The 23,884-nt window shown below is 36.1% G+C and overlaps 1 protein-coding gene across 3 annotated transcripts in view; it reads right to left on the minus strand.

Moving 5' to 3' along the window:
- Positions 1-23,884, minus strand: part of LOC102801507 (coronin-1B-like) — a 74,926-nt gene that overhangs the window by 20,858 nt on the left and 30,184 nt on the right. For all 3 annotated transcript variants that reach the window (XM_085494556.1, XM_085494557.1, XM_085494555.1), the window contains exon 2: positions 9,449-9,646. In XM_085494556.1, the coding sequence (XP_085350682.1) occupies positions 9,449-9,646 (198 nt within the window). The remainder of the gene's footprint in view (positions 1-9,448; positions 9,647-23,884) is intronic.

Below are 23,884 nucleotides of genomic sequence, written 5' to 3' on the forward strand. Positions count from 1 at the left end.
AAATTGACCTTTGAACATGATTAACTTTTCTCACCATTCACTGAAATAATAGTTACAATTTACAATACAGTGCAGTGCAAGTGCAAATTAACAATTTAATAGCTAGATTATCCTGTTATCCTGCATGAATTTGTAGAATGTTTTTGCCACTCGCAAAGAACACATTTGACCCCTCACATAGGCCTTTTTTGCCACTCGCAAAGAACACATTTGACCCCTCACATAGGCCTTTTTTGCCACTCTCAAAGAACAATTTTTTGACCCCTCACATAGGCCTTTTTTGCCACTCTCAAAGAACACATTTGACCCCTCACATAGGCCTTTTTTGCCACTCTCAAAGAACAATTTTTTGACCCCTCACATAGGCCTTTTTTGCCACTCTCAAAGAACACATTTGACCCCTCACATAGGCCTTTTTTGCCACTCGCAAAGAACGCATTTGACCCCTCACATAGGCCTTTTTTGCCACTAGCAAAGAACACATTTGACCCCTCACATAGGCTTTTTTTGCCACTCGCAAAGAACACATTTGACACCTCACATAGGCCATTTTTGCCACTCTCAAAGAACACATTTGACCCCTCACATAGGCCTTTTTTGCCACTCTCAAAGAACACATTTGACCCCTCACATAGGCCTTTTTTGCCACTAGCAAAGAACACATTTGACCCCTCACATAGGCCTTTTTTGCCACTAGCAAAGAACACATTTGACCCCTCACATAGGCTTTTTTTGCCACTCGCAAAGAACACATTTGACCCCTCACATAGGCCATTTTTGCCACTCTCAAAGAACACATTTGACCCCTCACATAGGCCTTTTTTGCCACTAGCAAAGAACACATTTGACCCCTCACATAGGCTTTTTTTGCCACTCGCAAAGAACACATTTGACCCCTCACATAGGCCTTTTTTGCCACTCTCAAAGAACAATTTTTTGACCCCTCACATAGGCCTTTTTTGCCACTCTCAAAGAACACATTTGACCCCTCACATAGGCCTTTTTTGCCACTCTCAAAGAACAATTTTTTTACCCCTCACATAGGCCTTTTTTGCCACTAGCAAAGAACACATTTGACCCCTCACATAGGCCTTTTTTGCCACTAGCAAAGAACACATTTGACCCCTCGTATAGGCCTTTTTTGCCACTAGCAAAGAACACATTTGACCCCTCGTATAGGCTTTTTTTGCCACTCGCAAAGAACACATTTGACCCCTCACATAGGCCATTTTTGCCACTCTCAAAGAACACATTTGACCCCTCACATAGGCCTTTTTTGCCACTAGCAAAGAACACATTTGACCCCTCACATAGGCTTTTTTTGCCACTCGCAAAGAACACATTTGACCCCTCACATAGGCCTTTTTTGCCACTCGCAAAGAACACATTTGACCCCTCACATAGGCCTTTTTTGCCACTCGCAAAGAATACATTTTACCCAGCGCATAGGCCATTTTTACCACTCGCATACGGCACATTTTGCTACTTGCTACTCGCATACATACCTTTCTGGACTGTACTACAGCCCCCTCTAGTACTTTTATAAGGAAAACAGACACAATGCTGACATCACAATATTGATACAATTTATCTACAATCACCAGTAAATATAAATGTATTTGCTTTACCCGGTAATTTCATATAAGACAAATTTTTGTGATTGCAAAAAAGATTATTATTATTATTTAATACTGCATATACATATATGCGCAGTAACATGCTCAGTAGTGCAAAATTTGAAGTTGTTTCCCATAATGCATTGCATATATGTGCAGTAATATGCTCAGTGGTCCAAAATTTGAAGTTATCTCCCATAATGCATTGCATATATGTGCAGTAACATGCTCAGTAGTGCAAAATTTGAAGTTGTCTCCCATAATGCATTGCATATATGTGCAGTAACATGCTCAGTAGTGCAAAATTTCAAGTTGTCTCCCATAACGCATTGCATATATGTGCAGTAACATGCTCAGTAGTGCAAAATTTGAAGTTATCTCCCATAATACATTGCATACACATGCAGTAACATGCTCAGTAATTCAGCTAAAATAGCCTTAACAAAATTTGCAAGAAAGTCAACATATACATGTACTATTGACTAATAATAAAAGCAAATAATCAGACAGATTTTACGCGAGATATTGTCCCTGCAATATGCGCACATGTCAAAAATGCACAATGGCATGCTACCCAAGAATGAAAAACTCACTCGGAGGTTTTTAGAAGAAAGTCTATGGAAATGGTTTGAGGAAAAAGCCTGACAATCCCAGAAATGAAAGCATGATATTGTTGTTATTGAAAACACTAAACTGATCGAAAGTAAAGAAAAGCAATTTGCCGAGGACAGAGGTCAAACCATTGTCTGAGACAATCCTCAACTACAAGACTAGTTCTGTTTTTTCAATAAAATCTGGACAAAGATGCCTATTCATCCAGCACTCTGGACACTACTTTCAAAACTACAAATCAATTTAACTGACATTGATGGCAAGAATAATTTTGGTGGATACTGGAAACAACTATTGTTCTGTTGTTATGCTAATTAGAGGACTCATTTTCGAAGTACACAAGTCATTAAAGCTACACCTATGTAGTATCACTCTACTACAATCATTGTATTGTGGAATACTTTATTTTCGCTGGAATTAATTTTCGCTGAAAAGGCTTTTTGGGCGTTTTGTATGGAATTTATTTTCACTGATTTTTGATGAGTGTAATGTGAAATATAGGAAAAAAAGTATATTCGCTGGATTTTATTTTCACCGAATCATCCCTTCAGCGAGAATAGCGAAAATAAATTCCAAGCGAAAATAAAGTATTCTACAGTATTTGAGATAAGCTAACCAGAGATTGAAGTACTCAGTTGATGTTGTGAAGTAGAAATATGAGTTTCTATTTTTAGGTTTAGTGGCACTTTATGATTATTATGTGAAATTATGTTTTGAATAATTTTATCATAGTGATAGAGTGACTGTGATTTTATATATACTGTACTAAAACAAGCACATGTTAATAATTGAAATGGTAAATTTATTGGTGTTTTTGAACTATTATGTGAAATTATGTTTTGAATAATGAATTTTATGGTACTAAACATGTACATGTCAAATAATAGAATTCAAGAAATAGTATTTAGAAGTTTATTGGTTTTTTTGTTGAACTAATATTTTACCTCTTTGATGTATCAATAAGTGTGAATTGTGAATTTTTTCAAAATTTAATGACTTTCAATACAACTGAATGACAATAATTTTGGCTTCCATTCATTTTTTTTTTTATATTAATTTATTTGCATTCCTGAATTCTGCAGTAATTTTCATACTATTAAATGTCTAAAATCAGTAAGTATTACCTGAGATACCGGTAGGCATTTTAATTTATCCAACCTGTCCAACTTTTATTTTCAATTTCAGGACCTGAAAATTCCACTACATCAGTGTGTCCTTTGCACCAATATGATGCTTCACATATGCAAAGTTATTTTTTATGACACATGCAACTAGTTGTACTTATTCTTTGGTGTGTAAGTGACTCAATAAAAATATTCTAGATTGAAATAGTCAATTTGAAATTGTGTTTGCTATTGTTGAGAAATTTGCAATTTCTTAAAAGAAGCTCGACTTTTTATAAACAGAATCAGCCACATGCACATTGATTTTTTTCTTAAGGACCTTTCTCTCCCCAGCAGTCAACAATCTGACCCAGTTTGATTTTTAGGGTACCATTGTGAGTCAAGATCCCCATGAAATCATTCCTTCTAAAGGACATTGCCCACCACTAATCAATAAAACCATTAAATGTTTTTATAACTCGAGTAAAAACACTTATAAGTATAAAACACTTATGACTGCATGCCATGATAGCAAAATACAAAGTATGTGTGGGGAGGAAATAAATAACACCAAACATTCCTTCAGTACAGTCCGGATGTAATTGAACTTCTAAGATGGCCATCAGCTAGGTTTGCCTGAAAAACTTTTTAAGAAAAGTATCATTATCATCAGTTATTTCAACTTCTTTATAATATTTACCTATGTTAGGGACAACATCAAAAGTTCAATGTAGGATAACAAACTTAATTCCCACCCCCCAACCCCACCCCCCACTGAAACTTAATTGATAAATATTGATCATGGCATCAGACTACATTCATCATTAAATACAAATTGATAATCGGACAGTAGTATGGCATAGCAGTTGGTTCTAGGTCCATGCCCTGAAATTGACCTCATTTGACACTCGAACTAAACCATTTTCCCATCTTGGACGTGTTTTTTTCATTTTCTGTTATTTCTGTCCATGATTGGATAGAACAAAAACGAACTACAAATACTCCCAAGATTTTTTGGACTTCATTAAAAAATAAAATCGTTTTTGTAGGATGAAAACTTTTTGAGGCCAAATCACCCCCACCCCCGAACGAAAGCAAATAAGTTTTTTATCCGACATTGATCTTTTGACGTCGTCCCTTACTAATACGAGACATATTTACCGGGGGATGGGGGGTTATATCTTTAAAATGTTGAAATGTGGCTGTTTTGGGGCATGGTAGTTTTAAAAGCACAACATCAGCGCTATCGGCTGTAGGTTATCACGAGTCTGAAATCAACAAAGATGCTAACATTATTATTTTAGAGATTATAAACAATGATAATTACGTAAGAAAAACAAAACTTAAATGTGAATAACCCAAAGTGATAGCTACAACAGATTATTTCACTTTTCTCCTAATTGTACATGTTTTATGACAACGACTATGTATAGCACTATGTTAGCACATTCATGAAAAATAATACAACAGATACAAAACTGCGAAAAAAAAATCCACTGGCCACTCTTGTACACTCCACCACTACCCAACAACATCCTACCCCTACCATACAACCCAACCCCTTGATAGCCCCCGCCCCGTCCACGCCAAAACTTCAAATTGCTGACCACTTAGAAAATCTGCCCTGGGACATTGACATGCATATACTAGTAGTACTAAAGATCATATACATACTGTGTTTGAATAAGCATTCTTTGGTCCCTAGATATAGGTGTTAGTTTTAACATGTCTAATGAATGTAGTAATTTCTATATTAAGGAGGTGATTAATACACCAGTAATGTACACACAGCAAAGTGTTACTGTAAACTGCAAGGGTTGCATTTTAAGGGCTGCGTGCCCATTTAAACCAGGAAGATTTTAGCAGAGATTGTTGCTATTTTTCTTGGGACAGGTAAATGTGGAAATGGTCTGTCCCTGTGCAATTAAGGCCTATCTACCTGTTCAAGACAGGCAGATTTTAGCTGGGACAGGTAAATGTAGAAATTGCCCGTCCCTATGGAATTAAGGCCTGTCAACCTGTTCAAGACAGGCAGATTTTAGCTGGGACAGGTAAATGTGGAAATTGCCTGTCCCTATGCAATTAAGGCCTGTCTACCTGTTCAAGACAGGCAGATTTTAGCTGGGGCAGGTAAACGTGGAAATGGTCTGTCCCTGTGCAATTAAGGCCTATCTACCTGTTCAAGACAGGCAGATTTTAGCTGGGACAGGTAAATGTAGAAATTGCCCGTCCCTATGGAATTAAGGCCTGTCAACCTGTTCAAGACAGGCAGATTTTAGCTGGGACAGGTAAATGTGGAAATGGTCTGTCCCTGTGCAATTAAGGCCTGTCAACCTGTTCAAGACAGGCAGATTTTAGCTGAGACAGGTAAATGTAGAAATTGCCTGTCCCTATGGAATTAAGGCATGTCTACCTGTTCAAGACAGGCAGATTTTAGCTGGGACAGGTAAATGTGGAAATGGTCTGTCCCTATGGAATTAAGGCCTGTCTACCTGTTCAAGACAGGCAGATTTTAGCTGGGACAGGTAAATGTAGAAATTGCCCGTCCCTATGGAATTAAGGCCTGTCTACCTGTTCAAGACAGGCAGATTTTAGCTGGGACAGGTAAATGTAGAAATTGCCCGTCCCTATGGAATTAAGGCCTGTCTACCTGTTCAAGACAGGCAGATTTTAGCTGGGACAGGTAAATGTAGAAATTGCCCGTCCCTATGGAATTAAGGCCTGTCTACCTGTTCAAGACAGGCAGATTTTAGCTGGGACAGGTAAATGTAGAAATTGCCCGTCCCTATGGAATTAAGGCATGTCTACCTGTTCAAGACGGGCAGATTTTAGCTGAGACAGGTAAATGTAAAAATTGCCCGTCCCTATGGAATTAAGGCCTGTCAACCTGTTCAAGACAGGCAGATTTTAGCTGGGACAGGTAAATGTGGAAATGGTCTGTCCCTATGGAATTAAGGCCTGTCTACCTGTTCAAGACAGGCAGATTTTAGCTGGGACAGGTAAATGTAGAAATTGCCCGTCCCTATGGAATTAAGGCCTGTCTACCTGTTCAAGACAGGCAGATTTTAGCTGGGACAGGTAAATGTGGAAATGGCCCGTCCCTAAGGAATTAAGGCTTGTCCACCTGTTACAGATAGGCAGATTTTAGCTGGGACAGGTAAATGTAGAAATTGCCCGTCCCTATGGAATTAAGGCCTGTCTACCTGTTCAAGACAGATTTTAGCTGAGACAGGTTAATGTGGAAATGGCCCATCCCTATGGAATTAAGACCTGTCTACCTGTTCAAGACAGGCAGATTTTAGCTGAGACAGGTGAATGTAGAAATTGCCCGTCCCTATGGAATTAAGACCTGTCAACCTGTTACAGACAGGCAGATTTTAGCTGAGACAGGTAAATGTGGAAATGGCCTGTCCCTGTGGAATTAACGCTGTCAAAATATCAATGTGGGAGTTTAAATTTAAACTGGGTTTAATTTTAGCAACTTGATATTGCAGGTATACATGTACAAGTATATTCACTAGGTTTTTAAATCACATGAATGTGAATGCATCAATGCTTACTACTGTTTGAATATTTGCTGGGTATTGATTTTAGAGTATACTATAGAATACTTTATTTTCACTTAGAATTAATTTTCACTATTTTTGCTGAAGGAATGATTCAGTGAAAATAAAATCCAGCAAATATACCTTTTTTCCTATACTTTACATTCAAGTTGTCAAAAATCAGTGAAAATAAATTCCATACAAAATTCCAGCGAAAATTAATTCAAGCTAAATAAAGTATTTTACAGTATTCAGTGAAATGAACAAAAATAGAACAAAGCTACAATTGTACAGTATTCAGAGTCCAATGGTGAAGTCTCTGACATCACCAATGCTGTTAATGCACTACTACGGTATGCATGATGTAGTGAAAGATAAAATATGGTCATCCTTTGAAGTCAAAGACAGCTGTGAAATAAATAAGCTGACTGGAAAGGATACCATTCACATACTTCAATCAACATACATGGTGGGGTACAGTAAGGGATGAGTCACTTGGTAATGAGAGGTGGCAGTAAGTGTGGGGGGACTTGGTAATTGAGAGGACTTGCCACAGAAAGGGGCGTAAGTGCAGTAAGTGCAGTAAGGGGTGATCCAACTGATAATGGAGGGGGTCAGTGTGTGCAATAAGGGGTGATCCAACTGATAATGGAGGGGGTCAGTGTGTGCAATAAGGGGTGATCCAACTGATAATGGAGGGGATCAGTGTGTGCAATAAGGGGTGATCCAACTGATAATGGAGGGGTCAGTGTGTGCAGTAAGGGGTGATCCAACTGATAATGGAGGGGGTCAGTGTGTGCAGTAAGGGGTGATCCAACTGATAATGGAGGGGGTCAGTGTGTGCAGTAAGGGGTGATCCAACTGATAATGGAGGGGGTCAGTGTGTGCAATAAGGGGTGATCCAACTGATAATGGAGGGGGTCAGTGTGTGCAGTAAGGGGTGATCCAACTGATAATGGAGGGGGTCAGTGTGTGCAATAAGGGGTGATCCAACTGATAATGGAGGGGGTCATAAATTCCATACAATACACCCAAAAAGTTATTTCAGCGAAAATTAATACAAGCTAAAATAAAGTATTCTACAGTATAACCCTGAATTTGGGTTATAACTTACATCAGATTTTAATCATATATAATGGAATGTAACACAGCGTCTGTAATTACCCACAATTCAATGGTTTTTTTTTTATAAACATATAATGCTTGGTAAATTTGGTAAATGTCACAAGCACACAGCTATTTGTGGATATGCTTCATGCATTCTGAAAGCATACTTTTTTTTTTTCAAAATGTTTCACTTTTCCCCAAGTTGCTGTATACTCAGATGTTTTGTAGTAGAAGTAGTTTTTTGTCAACTGTACACTAGACTATACTACATATAATTCTTAGATAAGTAAGGAAATTCCCAGTATCTGGTTGTGTCTTTGAATTTATGAAACAAAGAAATTTATATATTAGCAGCCAGGTGATGAGGGGAGAGTACTTATGCTGGTGATTATATTCCAAAAAATTTCTCCGAATAGTTTCTCAGACTTTGTGGATAATTTAACATCATTATCATGGATGCAGTGAAATGAATGGATGGACAAACAGATAAAACAACTACAATAGTTCCTGTCCCTGACTGAAGGTTTAACTGAATGCATGTGAAAATACCTTTCCAATACATGTGTATTCACATGGATGGCTGCTTATTATGTGACATGTAAAGTAAAACGACCTGTAAAGATGATGTGATACCTATAAATTACCCCTCCATTGGTGAAAGATTTATTATTATTTATCCCAAAGTTTTGTAAAAATGCTAATTATCTTTATTCAGGAGAGTACATTGCTTGACAATGTTTGAGTAGAATTGCTATTTCAGAAAAGTTAGCTTCTCGTCCACAAAATTAGCTTAAAAACAAAATGTATTGCATGTAGTACCTATTACATCCCCCTAGAAATGAGATATTTTTCTGGACTGAAAAAGTAAAAAAAAAAAAATTTAAATCCATGCTCGCCACCCAGACACCCAAAAACCTGACCGACTGACCGACCGACCGACCGACCGACCGACCGACCACCCACCAACCAACCACACACACACACAACCACCAACCCACCAACTCACGCCACCCCATTTTTTAAAAATGAAACTGTACTTTCGGGTAGTTGTTGAGACTCTAAAACAGTGTATCAAGACTACCCCCACATGTGCAACATATATAAATGTGGTTCTTCAGGATAACCTCAAAGTTTGTGCTGTTTTCTTGACTTTCACTATTTTCAGCGGCTCTTTGACCGGCGTTCCACTGCAGCTCACACAGAGCCCATTAAAAAATATAGTACAGTGGTGTTAGTTCTATGACGTAGCTCCACCCCTGAGAATACAGTGGTGCGCCTCTTAGCAACATAGAACATTCTATTACGTAGCTCCACCACTGAGAATACAGTGATGCGCGTCTTACATGTAGCAACCGAGAACATTCTATGATGTAGCTCCACCTCTGAGAACACAGTGGTGCGCGTCTTAGCAACATAGAACATTTTTATGACGTAGCTCCACCCCTGAGAATACAAGTTGACTTACCTTATTAAGCGGTAAAACCAAGAATGATCCACCACCAGCTGTTTCTGTTACCACAGCAATAAACTTCGGATTTACAGAACAAAAATTACTATCGTGTGCATTCTTGGTTATTTTAATGTTTTCGTAACATTTATCTTTCCTGGCAACTGAACCATACACATGCCGAAACTTGGAAGTACGAATTTTGAAGAACGGCATCTAGAACGAAATAAAGAGAAATTTCAATGGTAAAATATTATAAATATATAATTAAAAATATCTGGACAGCTACTTAAGGTAGTGAGTGGGGTCAACAAATATTCTTGCTGATATTATTAAAAAAACATACTCCTCCAAATCCCCCAAAAATCCAGCAAGAGAGGCTGGTTCACTGTAATAAAAATATATGGTAACCGAACTAAGTTTTCCACAAAACAACTTTGAAGATTTATCAAAAATTCATGTTTTGAATAGTTTACAATTGGTTTCTATGGCAGAAACATTCTATTGCATCTAAAAAAAATTATAAATATATTCATGAGCAAAAACTTGGTGCCTTTCACTGTATTTGCGCATGGCTAAAAAAGGGAGGAAACTGGCTGAGAAAAATAATTTACGATAGTTAAGTCGCCTCTGTGTGCAAAATTGTTTCATCTATAGTGAAAGCCTAGGTTATATAACATGTCCGTGATGGTATGAATCTCAGATGGCAACAATGTCACTTGTCTGAAGTAGACCTTGCATTCTTAAAGCGGGAAAGTCATCACCTGCACATGCGTCAGAAGGCCAAAGCGTGTCATTGTTTACAAACAAGTGTCTACCCATGAGCCTTTGCGTTTTAGTGCGTGTTGTTATTGTCGCTGGGGACTCAATTCCCGCGTGTGTGCAGGTGACGACCCTCTCGCTTTAACATTTAAAAAGTTTGTTGGCAGATATAATGTACAATAACAATGTTACAAAGATGATCTCAGATGGCATCAATGTCACTTGTCTAATGTAAAAATCAGATTACAAACAGAAACCATTTGATTAAAGATTTATGGTGGGTAGCACATGTAAAGCCGGATGTGCACACTCTTTTTAATAAAGACCATAACTTTTACTGATTTTACTATGTTGTGTAATGGATTTGTAATTTTACAGTAATTGTTTTCTTTTTTGGATTGTTATCAATCATTTGTTTTGGGTACTCGAACTCATAAAAATACCCCATACAACTTCATTGGTTAAATGACCTATGGTTGGGTATATGTCATTTCTACTTTGCAGAGAAATCTACTAAACCTTAAAACACAATCGAGTTGCTTATTTTGTTTTCTGTGACAGTCCAAACAACCTTTCTCCCCCCCCCCTTTTTTCAGTCTACTGCTGTATAATCTATGTATAAGTGCAGCAAAATCTCTTTACTATTGCAATGGTATATGGGTAATTGTCTCATTCGCTCTAATCAGCACATTCTTAAATTACAAAAATGTGGTATGAGAATTATTTTTCAATGTTAGTCTACCATGACCCTCATGGAATTAAAAATCAAGTTACAGTTTTTAGAAGTACATGTATTTAACTTATAAATCAATTAATGGACAGGTCAGGCAAAAAGTTTACCAGTATTACTGTGGAATACTTTATAGAATTAATTTGAAGGCTTTTTGGGCATTTTGTATGGAATCTATTTTCACTGATTTCTGATGAGTTTAATGTGAAATATAGGAAAAAAAGTATATTCGCTGCATTTTATTTTCACGGAATCATCCCTTCAGCGAAAATAGCGAAAATAAATTTCAAGCGAAAATAAAGTATTCTACAGTATTATAGACAGAGGTACAAATGTAGGTGAGGTCTATGACGTGAGGAAACATTATGCTATCACTGTATTTAGAAAGAATGTCTCTCACCAAGGAATGAAGTTGGAAAACTAGCTACTTCCCAATTGATGCAGCTAGCAGCCAGAACAGTTTAAATTTTGTGCATTTTTTTCTCACTAATTTTATTTACATTATAATTTTTTTTTTTTTTTATATTTATATTTAACACCTATGTTCACATGTTTATTGTCTGTGTCTTGTGGTAGACTGGCCTTGATGCTAAACAAGTCACCCAGGATGAATAAAGTTATTATTATACTACTGTGGAATACTTTATTTTCGCTGGAATTAATTTTCGCTGAAAAGGCTTTTTGGGCGTTTTGCTTGGAATTTATTTTCACTGATTTTTGATGAGTTTAATATGAAATATAGGAAAAAAAGTATATTCGCTGAATTTTATTTCCACAGAATTATCCCTTCAGCGAAAATAGCGAAAATAAATTCCAAGCGAAAATAAAGTATTCTACAGTAATAGTATTTATTGCTATTATTTATTATTTGTGTATGTGCTATTAATAGACCACAGTATCTACATGTATCATTCACTTTTGAATTTCCTAAAAAGGCAAGATACAGACATTCAAGCCTACACTGACAGATGTACTATACTTGTATTATTACAGAAACTATGTAGAGTTCTTGTTTTACATGTCCCCCAGGTTTCACACGAGCCTGCAATACAGTCTGCTGTTATTTCACATCCAGGCCAGGTATCAGCTGACATTGCCTTTCCATAAAATTTTTAATATAGTGAGTATCATTACCATCAATAATTTTAACTTACTTTTTGTGGTATTTACGTATGTTTCTAATACAAGACGCAACTTAACTTCCAAGCTGGCTAGTAGCTAGGATTGAATTTTTAAAAAAACTTATCATTTTTAAAATGAGTATTATTGTCATCAATAATTTTAACTTACTTTTTGTTGTATTTACCTATGTTACTAATATCAGACATATTACTCTTCACAGTTTAGATATGTGGCACTTTAAAAACAAGCTGAGCTACTAGTAGCGTAAAGCCGGCTTAAAAGCTAAATACTATGAAATACTTTATTTTCGCTGGAATTAATTTTCGCTGAAAAGGCTTTTGGGGCGTTTTGTGTGGAATTTATTTTCACTGATTTCTGATGAGTTTAACGTGAAATATAGGAAAAAAAGTATATTCGCTGAATTTTATTTTCACGGAATCATCCCTTCAGCGAAAATAGCGAAAATAAATTCCAAGCGAAAATAAAGTATTCTACAGTAAGTTGCATTTTGACTGTACTGTAACAGAGCAATGTATTTTGCATTTACTTTTTCATTTCCTACTACGGCAAGTTTCAGTAAAATCTGTATTAGAAGCCGCAGTTTCTATAAAAATGGTGCAAATGGAAGAGATACGGTTTCTATTAGAGCACCTAAACATACGAGAAATGGTGATTGTTGTGTACTGGAAGAATGGGTGCAACTTCTATTAGAGATGCGGTTTCTAATATAAATTTTATGTTACTGACATTCAAGCATACATGTACACTGACAGATGTACTAGACAGTTCAGTACTCATGTTGTTACAGAAACTATGAGGTATACTTGTTTTACATCTCCCTTAGGTTTCACACTATCATATGCAGTGTTCTCTTCAGACACGTGGCATTAATTACTTGCCTCATGGTTTATATTTCTGTCCAAAGATTTTTTACTCTCATAAAACAAATTGTGTCACAAAAATGTAAGAAAATACAAGTTATAATTTATAAGTGTAGAATAAAATTTAAAGATATTTTCATAATGCACATTTCAAGACACTTTCTACTATAAGAGAAACAAAATTATCATAAAAACTGTATTACTGTAAAATCTATTAGAAACCGCTGTTTCTATTACAATGCAACAGAGGGGATGCGGCTTCTATTAGAGCATCTACACATATCAGAAATGATGAATTTTTGGTTCTCAAATATTCAAAAAGAATGGGTGCGACTTCTATTAGGGATGCGGCTTCTAATGCAGATTTTATGGTAGAAGCCACATCCCTAATAGAAGTCATTCAGCCTTTAGTACAGATTTTGTAGTTATCGGGTATTGGTACTTCATTTTTAGAGGCTCAAGTTACCAATGGATGTGCAGTTGTCTGAAACTTTCTAAACTGATTGAACAATAGATGATTTTCCGTACAATTGCGAGATCTCGCGAGATGCATGAAAGACGCGCGTCGAACGTCTGCCGCAAAAATCAAACGATTTGATTTTGAACTTGAATTTCCTTATTTCGTAGCTCACACCAACCGGCCGATCTTCGACAGAGGAATATTGCTTCCGAATACCCTTACTTAATCGAAATTGTCTATCATCAAATGTGGACAGCACATTATTAAGCATGGAAATGTCCCCGAAATACTTTCGCGTTTGTCGAATCCCACGCGATGTTTGACGCCACTACGACGCTATGACCTTTGTTTGTCCTGTTTTTACGTTCGATTTCATGCATAACGCGTGATTCTCGCAGTGTACGGAAAATGGTCTATTGTGCTCCTTGTATTTATTTCCTGTTGAGTACAGGACATTAGGGTTCGGGATATTATTTATAAAGTAGAAATTCAACTATCTGTCAATGCAATTCAGAATAACAATGAATAATCTATGGTTAACATATGAAGCACCAAGAGCCAAACTATTTTCAAGACTTTTCCAGATTTTTTCCCAATCTTTCTTGACCCTTGATTTTGACCTTTAATTCAGGCCAACATCATCGTGAAAGCTCATCAAAGTTCTGAGGATATGGTAGTTCCCTAAAGAAAACGGGTCTTTTTAAAACGAATTAATAACTATGAAGAAATTTAAAGACTTTTCAAAGATTTTTTTTATTTTTCCTGTAATTTAAAGACAACTCAAATACTTTCCAGATCTCAAAAAATCCAAAGACTTTCAAAAGATTTTCCTAACACTACGGACCTTGAACACTAAATTTGCAAATATAAAACAATTCTGCCAGCAAGTATAAAGTAAATACTGCTATAACACAATAATACAGTAACACGAGACACAAAACTAAAGCACCACTTGATGACAAGCTGTACATATCTAGATGTTTTATTTATCAAAAAATATTTCACACATAGTGCAATGCATTTTTCTTTTAAAAACAAAATGGTGGCATGCAGAGTAGCCTATGGAAGTCATGAGACAGTGATGAGGATGATTTGAGCTATGATATGAATTAAAGAAGACATTAAATCAAATTTGAATCTTTGTTCATGGTTGTCATTTTAAGCTGAATGCATTGTGGGAAAATATATTCTTGTGGTGGGATCCATAACCAAACATGCACAGCACAGTGACTACGGTGGATTTAATTTTTTTTTTTTTTTTTTTAAAGCCGGCTGGGCTACAAAATTGGGAAACGAATGTTACCGTAAAATCTGTAATGATTCATTATATAACAAGTCATTGTCAATGACACGTCCCCGTTCCGTTCATATTTAAGTGACATATACATTCAAAGCAGATCATGACCGAAATGCACCTGCATATGTACAAACACATTGTGCTAAATCTGAACAAAATCCATCCATGCATGACTGAGATCCGGTTCTGGAATTGTGAAAATACGTGATTTTGATGCATTTTCGGCCTTAAAATGGCCATCATTTCGCTATTGTTAAGCAGATCATGAAACAAAGGCACATATCTATTTGTGACATGATGTACCATGTGTGTGTGAAGTTTGAACTTGATCAATCCAGACATGTCTTGGATACGGATCCAGAACTGAATTCTTTAACAAAATGGCCGCCAGTCGGCCATTTCGAACTTGATCCGAAAAAAAAAAGACGTGCATCAAGGTCCTATTATGTTTAATGTATGTACCAAATTTGAACAAAATTCATCCATGCATAACTGAGATACGGGTCCGGAATGGTGAAAATGTGCGATTTCAATGCATTTTCGGCCTTAAAGCGGCCGCCATTTGGCTATCGTTAATGAGATCATGATACAAATGCACATACATATTTGTGACATGATGTACCTTGTGTGTGTGAAGTTTGAACTCGATCAATCCAAGCATGTCTCGGATACGGATCCAGAACTGAATTCTTTAAAACAAAATGGCCGCCAGTCGGCTATTTCGAACTTGATCCGAAAAAAAAATGACGTGCATCAAGGTCCTATTATGTTTAATGTATGTACCAAGTTTGAATGAAATCCGTCCATGCATAACTGAGATCCGGGTCCGGAATGGTGAAAATGTGCGATTTCAATGCAGTTTCGGCCTTAAAGCGGCCGCCATTTGGCTATCGTTAATGAGATCATGAAACAAATACACATACATATTTGTGACATGATGTACCTTGTGTGTGTGAAGTTTGAACTTGATCAATCCAGACATGTCTCGGATACGGATCCAGAACTGAATTCTTTAAAACAAAATGGCCGCCAGTCGGCTATTTCGAACTTGATCCGAAAAAAAAAATGACGTGCATCAAGGTCCTATTATGTTTAATGTATGTACCAAGTTTGAATGAAATCCGTCCATGCATAACTGAGATCCGGGTCCGGAATGGTGAAAATGTGCGATTTCAATGCAGTTTCGGCCTTAAAGCGGCCGCCATTTGGCTATCGTTAATGAGATCATGAAACAAATACACATACATATTTGTGACATGATGTACCTTGTGTGTGTGAAGTTTGAACTTGATCAATCCAGACATGTCTCGGATACGGATCCAGAACTGAATTCTTTAAAACAAAATGGCCGCCAGTCGGCTATTTCGAACTTGATCCGAAAAAAAAAATGACGTGCATCAAGGTCCTATTATGTTTAATGTATGTACCAAGTTTGAATGAAATCCGTCCATGCATAACTGAGATCCGGGTCCGGAATGGTGAAAATGTGCGATTTCAATGCAGTTTCGGCCTTAAAGCGGCCGCCATTTGGCTATCGTTAATGAGATCATGAAACAAATACACATACATATTTGTGACATGATGTACCTTGTGTGTGTGAAGTTTGAACTTGATCAATCCAGACATGTCTCGGATACGGATCCAGAACTGAATTCTTTAAAACAAAATGGCCGCCAGTCGGCTATTTCGAACTTGATCCGAAAAAAAAAATGACGTGCATCAAGGTCCTATTATGTTTAATGTATGTACCAAATTTGAATGAAATCCGTCCATGCATAACTGAGATCCGGGTCCGGAATGGTGAAAATGTGCGATTTCAATGCATTTTCGGCCTTAAAGCGGCCGCCATTTGGCTATCGTTAATGAGATCATGAAACAAATGCACATACATATTTGTGACATGATGTACCTTGTGTGTGTGAAGTTTGAACTCGATCAATCCAAGCATGTCTCAGATACGGATCCAGAACTGAATTCTTTAAAACAAAATGGCCGCCAGTCGGCCATTTCGAACCCGATCCAAAAAAAAAAACGACGTGCATCAAGGTCCTATTATGTTTAATGTATGTACCAAATTTGAACAAAATCCGTCCATGCATAACTGAGATCCGGGTCCGGAATGGTGAAAATGTGCGATTTTGATGCATTTTCGGCCTTAAAATGGCCGCTATTCGGCTATCGTTAATCAGATCATGAAAAAAATGCATGTGCATATGTCCCATATAATGTGTGATGTATGAGTGAAGTTTGAACTCAATCGGTCCATGCATGTTCGAGATACAGGTGATCACGGACGCACGGACGCACGGACGCACGGACGCACGGACGCACACAGGGCAAAACATAAGTCCCCGTTTTCGGACTGCGTCCGAACGGGGACTAAAAATTCCAATGACTATGGCAGATATTTTTACAATACCAACCCTGTGAGTTGGTTTGACACTTCCTAGGCCACTCCTGCGTATTTGTAAAGAAGCTGTCTTATGAAATGACAAGGACGGACAATGCTATGTCTGTAGCATATAATGACTTGTGGAGGAATGTACAGCATTCTCAATTGATTGGATTACAGTAAAATACTTTATTTTAGCCGAAATAATTTTTTTGCTGAAAAGACTTTTTGGGTGTTTTGTATGTAATTTATTTTCACTGATTTTAGACGAGCTGAAATTGAAATACGGAAAAAAAGGTATATTCGCTGGATTATATTTTTCATTGTATCATTCCTTTAGCGAAAGTATCAAAAATTAATTACAAGCGAAAATAAAGTATTTTACAGTACTTATAGTACGGCTGTCAAGTAAATGTTAAAGTTTATTTGCTCTTGGTAGAAAATATAAGAAAAGAGTACTCGTTAACCAAATTTGACGTGTCACAAATGCAGAGATTTCTCGTGACGTACTGTAAATTATTTGGTTGAAATTTATTTTCGCTTAAGGAGTGATTCAGTGAAAATAAAATTTAGCCAATATACCTTTTTTTCCTATATTCATCATTCACCTCGTCAAAAATCAATTAAAATTAAAATTTGACGTGTGACGAATGCAGAGATTTCTCATGACGTACTGTAAATTATTTGGTTGAAATTTATTTTCGCTTAAGGAGTGATTCAGTGAAAATAAAATTTAGCCAATATACCCTTTTTTATTATATTCATCATTCACCTCATCAAAAATCAATTAAAATAGAGAATGTTAATATCTTTTAGAAGCACACACATGTATAAACTAAAAATTATATTTATTGTATACTAGATTTTAAAATATGAATTATTTTGACCACAGTCACACCCCTGTCATTTACATAAGTGTATGTACTACTAATAGAGTAAATACAGTATTGTATACTGAATCATTAAAATATGAATTATTTTGACCATAGACACACCTGTCATTTATGTAAGTACATGCACTACTAATAGAACAAATACAGTATTGCATACTGAATTATTAAAATATGACCGATTTTAACCAGAGACACATCTGCCATTTACACAAGTTAATACAAAATTGTATACTGAATTATTTATTTTGACCATCGACACATCTGTCATTTACGTAAGTATATGCTTTTAATACATTGATAGAGGAAACACTGTGAATATTTTTAGACATTCAGAAGCAGGGAGTAAAATTGTTGGATGAGACATGACATTTGCTCATTGTCTGATATTGGAGTATACATTCCAATCCGCCAGCAGTGACAGACAGTGTAAGTTACACAAAGGAATATAAATGAATAAAATCTCTATAAAAAAAAAACACAGTCAGTTATTTGGTATGCATGATGGGTGTACTCTACCGGAGGTGATTAACAGGGTGATAGACTTTTACTTCATTTTGTTTGTGCTAAGTTCCGGAGACTGAGTATCATTGACGTCTATCTGGTTTTATTATGTGCTAGAGCAAAAGCAAACTGTGTGACTAACAATGCATTTTGACACGAAAACTACCGTAAAAACTCTAAAATTTCACCCATTCTGAAAATTCAAGCTGCCTACTTATAAGTTATTTGGTGTTTTTTTGTAATTTCGACCTCAACAGAAATTGCTAGCTTATTTTTACTCCAAAAACTTGTTTAGAGACGTGACTTTCTATGTTGATGCAGGAAAGTGTGTGTAATTTTGTTTTATGTTTAATTTACGATGCAACTGTATATAATCCAACTTTTAAATTTGTTGAATTTTTACTCTAAAAAATTTGATTGGCCAAAAATTCATCGTTATTTTGTATTCTAAAAACCTGACCGTTTTTAAAAACCCATTATTTAAAAGTTGGTCGAAATTTTAGAGCTTATACAGTATAGTTGACCACAGCTATTATCGCAATTCACTGTTGAGAGAAAAAAATTGTTAGAATTAACCTTTTCACCACCAGCTCTTTTCATCACAAATTCACAAAATAGTCCCGTTTGAATGTATAGTCTGCACTTTCCTTCAGATGATTGGGACAAAAATAGCCAATTTTTTTGTGTAAAAAATGAAAATTGACTGTTGGCTCTAAAATTAGGATTCATTTCCAGAATTATTGAAGAATATAAAAAGAAAGTACAGAAAAATTTGGGCGAGAAAGTCCAGTGGTGAAAAGGTTAAGGATTCTAGAAGCCCATTCATTAAAACAAAATGGCCACCAGTCAGCCATTTTGAATCCGATCTAAAAAATAAAATTTGCAGCAAACGTTGACTTAAAGGTTTAAGGTCACGCACAAGGACCAATGGTTCCACTTTTATGTACAAGTAACTATGTCACACATTGAAATAATCGACATAATATTTTTATTGGTAACGACTCGCTAAAATATTTGATGGTATGTGTGACATGTCGCATGTTTATATAAACACAGACAGTGTAGGGTAATACTGAATGACGCACTACTTGTAAAAAGCACCCAGTACAAACATGTAATTAGTGTTATATACATTGTACCAAGTATTATCATTTCCAGAACCCTGTAATTAGTGTTATACCATGTATTATCATTTCTAGAACATTGTATGAACTCTACTAACAATATAATTCATGTCAGCCGACAACTCTTTTAACATTTAACATCATTGTTGTCCTTCCAGACTTTTCTTTGAGGGGCGGTGGTCATCACGCGACACCGAGTTCGATCAGGGACATGCATGGACAAACACAATGCTATAAAATACATGAAATTAGAACAAGTTCGATGACCACCGCACTTTAAAAGCGCAGAATGCAATTCATTCTCACTTACTGTAAAATACTTTATTTTAGCTGGAATTAATTTTCGCTGAAAAGACATTTTGGGTGTTTTGTATAGAATTCTCTTTCACTGATCATTGACGAGTTGAATGTACAATATAGGGAAAAGGGTATACTCGCTGGATTATTTTTACTGAATCATTCCTTCAGCGAAAATAGCGAAAATTAATTCCAAGCGAAAATAAAGTATTTCACAGTATATTGTTACTTACATATTCACGTGGATTTAATTCAGCAAATTTTACTTGCGTAGTAAATACAAAATACTCGTACCCAGTTAATAATTAATGTGTTCACTGCATAAATGTTGTCGCGAACATTAATATTGTTATGAATTTTGGAGTTATTATTGTTATATTCGATGTCACAGTGATACTGCAGGTATCCAAGTGACATTCATAAATTATGTTAATTAGGGTCAATCTACGTCCACACATGGTCGGTATTGACCAATCAGTGTTTGTTTAACTTCTGCTCGCGTGCAGTTCAATTTCTGTTTCTTACGGTGTTCCTGTTCCAGTCAGACATTTTCTTACCGCTGTATTTTTACTGGAGTCGATTTTGAATAAATGGAATACAGGTTGTGACTGTATCATTATCGGAAACCGAGTCTGTATTTCTGTGACGTTATTCACAAATGTAGAAATTTTGACTTGCATATACTTTGCTGAAATTTGTTTTGTTTTGTAGTACTTCAATGGTAAGATCAATGTTTGCTGCACATGTACCCTCTCCCCCGGTGTCTAATTTCCTTGCTTCATCACTGTTTTCCCTTTCACAGGGTTCTCCCCAGAGCAATATAGAGCAGGGGTTCGCAACTGTTTGTAAAATTTAGATAAACAATAGAACCAATTTATCATAACAATGAATACAACAGTGATCACTAACATGCTATATTGTTATGCCAATTTGTCAGTACTGTGTACAATTTGTCTGGGGAGAACTCTGTCTTAATAAACAGAGATTTCTAATATTGGAATTAATGTGATTTATTGAATATGTATTTTTTGTATTTCTGTTATTAATACCAGTTGGGAACAACAAAATTCACAGTATTTTTATATAATTTTTCATTCTCTAGATATTCATTACCATTCTTATCAACAAAGAATTATGGGTAAAGTATGACATCATAGCCACAGTTGTGAAAAAAAAATTACAAAATAATTATAATATCCTTATGATGGTACCATATTATTGAACTGCTGACCCTAGCGACGGTGGTTGCTATGATACTATGACCTGCACCTCGGTGTGGTTCAGTGGTGTTCACCTCACTTCAGGGAAGTCCTAGACTCAATTCATTAGCCAACTGTTCACTCAGCAGTAGAAATTAAGGATATAGTCTACCCAGACCACCAAACACGAGCAGTGGAGCAGAGCTTGTAATTTAAAAGGAGAAAAAAAATATCTCTGTTTCTTGTTTCCGCGTGCATCATTTTGAATATGCGCCTCAAATGTGTTTTTTTTCCTTCTAAAGCATTGCAAAATGCACTTGTACTCGCACTTGTCACAAATTTCCCCCATTTTAGCTCAGTATTCAATAATAAAAAAAAAACATTCCATGAAACGGAGAATTTTTTTTTCCTGGCCATAAGGTAGAAGCCTACTCAAAATTTTTGACAAAATTGGTCTTAAATCGCATGACAGTGTTCATTAGTTTATTATGTACAATCATGAAGCTAATGTGCCATGGTACAATTAAATAGCATTATTTTGTGCGTTTACAGTTAAGTTTTTTGAGAAACGTGTTCTAATATTTCTTGAAAATCGCTATTTTTAGAACAATTACATAGAACACAATGTTAAAGAAAAATTGCATTTTTTGACACTTTTGACAGAAAATAATTCAGAACAAAAAGTACTCCTTCATTAACAATATATGATTTTTTCAGCCTATGTCACCAGGCTAGATTTTGAGATATTGCATAATATCTCTGCCATAGGAACCTATGGTAAAAGAATTATGATAGTGCCAAAATGGTGACTTTCCACTAAAATAAAACCATCAATATCTCTCGGAAATAAGGCTGGTGACCTCCTACTTTTTTTAAGTCAATATCCCTATATTGCCTTGGAGTACAGTTTGTTGCAAAATGATTAAATTCTGGGTTTTTTAATTTATGAGTAGGCTTCTACCTCAAATAGGTACCATAAAATCTGTATTAGAAGTCGCATCCCAAATAAACGTGGCACCCGTCCTTTATAAGCAAATGAAAACCAAAATTTCTCCATTTCTTATATTCTAAAAGAAACCGCATCTCCTCTTTTGCATTATACCATTTCAGCAGAAACCATAGCTTCTAATACAGATTTTACAGTACTGCCTAGATGCAGCATCTGAAGGCCTTGATGCCATTAAAAATACACCACGGCATTTTTAGAAATTTTGTTGAAATAGTCTTCATGCAGTATACTGTGTATACATACATGTGATGTATTGGTCCGTGTAAGTTACAAGTGAACTTGCTTTGTAAAATAGCAGATGGGAATACCGGTAAATGAACTAGCCAATAACGAATGGAAGAGAGCAATATATTATGTAGAATGTACAGTTACTTAGCAGCCCCATCTCTCATGAGGGATGATAGAAATGAAGCCAATTCTGTTTTCTTTCTGGGACCAATATATCACATAGTAGCCCCATCTCTTATGAGGGATGATAGAAATGAAGCCAATTCTGTTTTCTTGCTGGGACCAATATATTATCACATAGAAGCCCCATCTCTTATGAGGGATGATAGGAATGAAGCCAATTCTGTTTTCTTTCTGGGACCAATATATCACATAGTAGCCCCATCTCTTATGAGGGATGATAGGAATGAAGCCAATTCTGATTTCTTGCTGGGACAATATATTATCACATAGTAGCCCCATCTCTTATGAGGGATGATAGGAATGAAGCCAATTCCGTTTTCTTTCTGGGACCAATATATCACATAGTAGCCCCATCTCTTATGAGGGATGATAGAAATGAAGCCAATTCTGTTTTCTTTCTGGGACCAATATATCACATAGTAGCCCCATCTCTTATGAGGGATGATAGAAATGAAGCCAATTCTGTTTTCTTTCTGGGACCAATATATCACATAGTAGCCCCATCTATTATGAGGGATGATAGGAATGAAGCCAATTCTGTTTTCTTTCTGGAACCAATATATCACATAGTAGCCCCATCTCTTATGAGGGATGATAGGAATGAAGCCAATTCTGTTTTCTTTCTGGGACCAATATATCACATAGTAGCCCCATCTCTTATGAGGGATGATAGAAATGAAGCCAATTCTGTTTTCTTTCTGGGACCAATATATCACATAGTAGCCCCATCTATTATGAGGGATGATAGGAATGAAGCCAATTCTGTTTTCTTTCTGGAACCAATATATCACATAGTAGCCCCATCTCTTATGAGGGATGATAGGAATGAAGCCAATTCTGTTTTCTTTCTGGGACCAATATATCACATAGTAGCCCCATCTCTTATGAGGGATGATAGAAATGAAGCCAATTATGATTTCTGACAGAGACCAATATATTATGTAAAATGTACAGTTATGTAATAACCCCATCTCTTTACATGTAAATTACACAGAGACTGCACAAAAGTGGTCACTATAGGCAGGTGGTCTTTATATACAGGTCACTTTACATGTAAACAAGTCATTTTGATTGATTGATTTATTTATTTCACCAGAAAATTATGTATACAATAATTGAGATATATAAAGGGGAAAATTAATATACAAGGTAATATACATGTATACACAATTGAATTTGAACACAGTTTGATAATGGGCATAGTCCCTGTTGGAATTAGGGGAAATGTATTTAAGCCAAAAATAAAGTGATATACACCAAAAGCATAGTTAATAATTTAGAGTGAATAATTGACTGGTCTAGTATCAACAGAAATTAGATGTATTGAATGACTAAATAATATACGGTCAGAATATGCTATTCATGCATATTTTGTA

The sequence above is a fragment of the Saccoglossus kowalevskii genome, chromosome 20 (assembly GCF_978046115.1).
Source record: "Saccoglossus kowalevskii chromosome 20, keSacKowa6.1, whole genome shotgun sequence".
NCBI lineage: Eukaryota > Metazoa > Hemichordata > Enteropneusta > Harrimaniidae > Saccoglossus > Saccoglossus kowalevskii.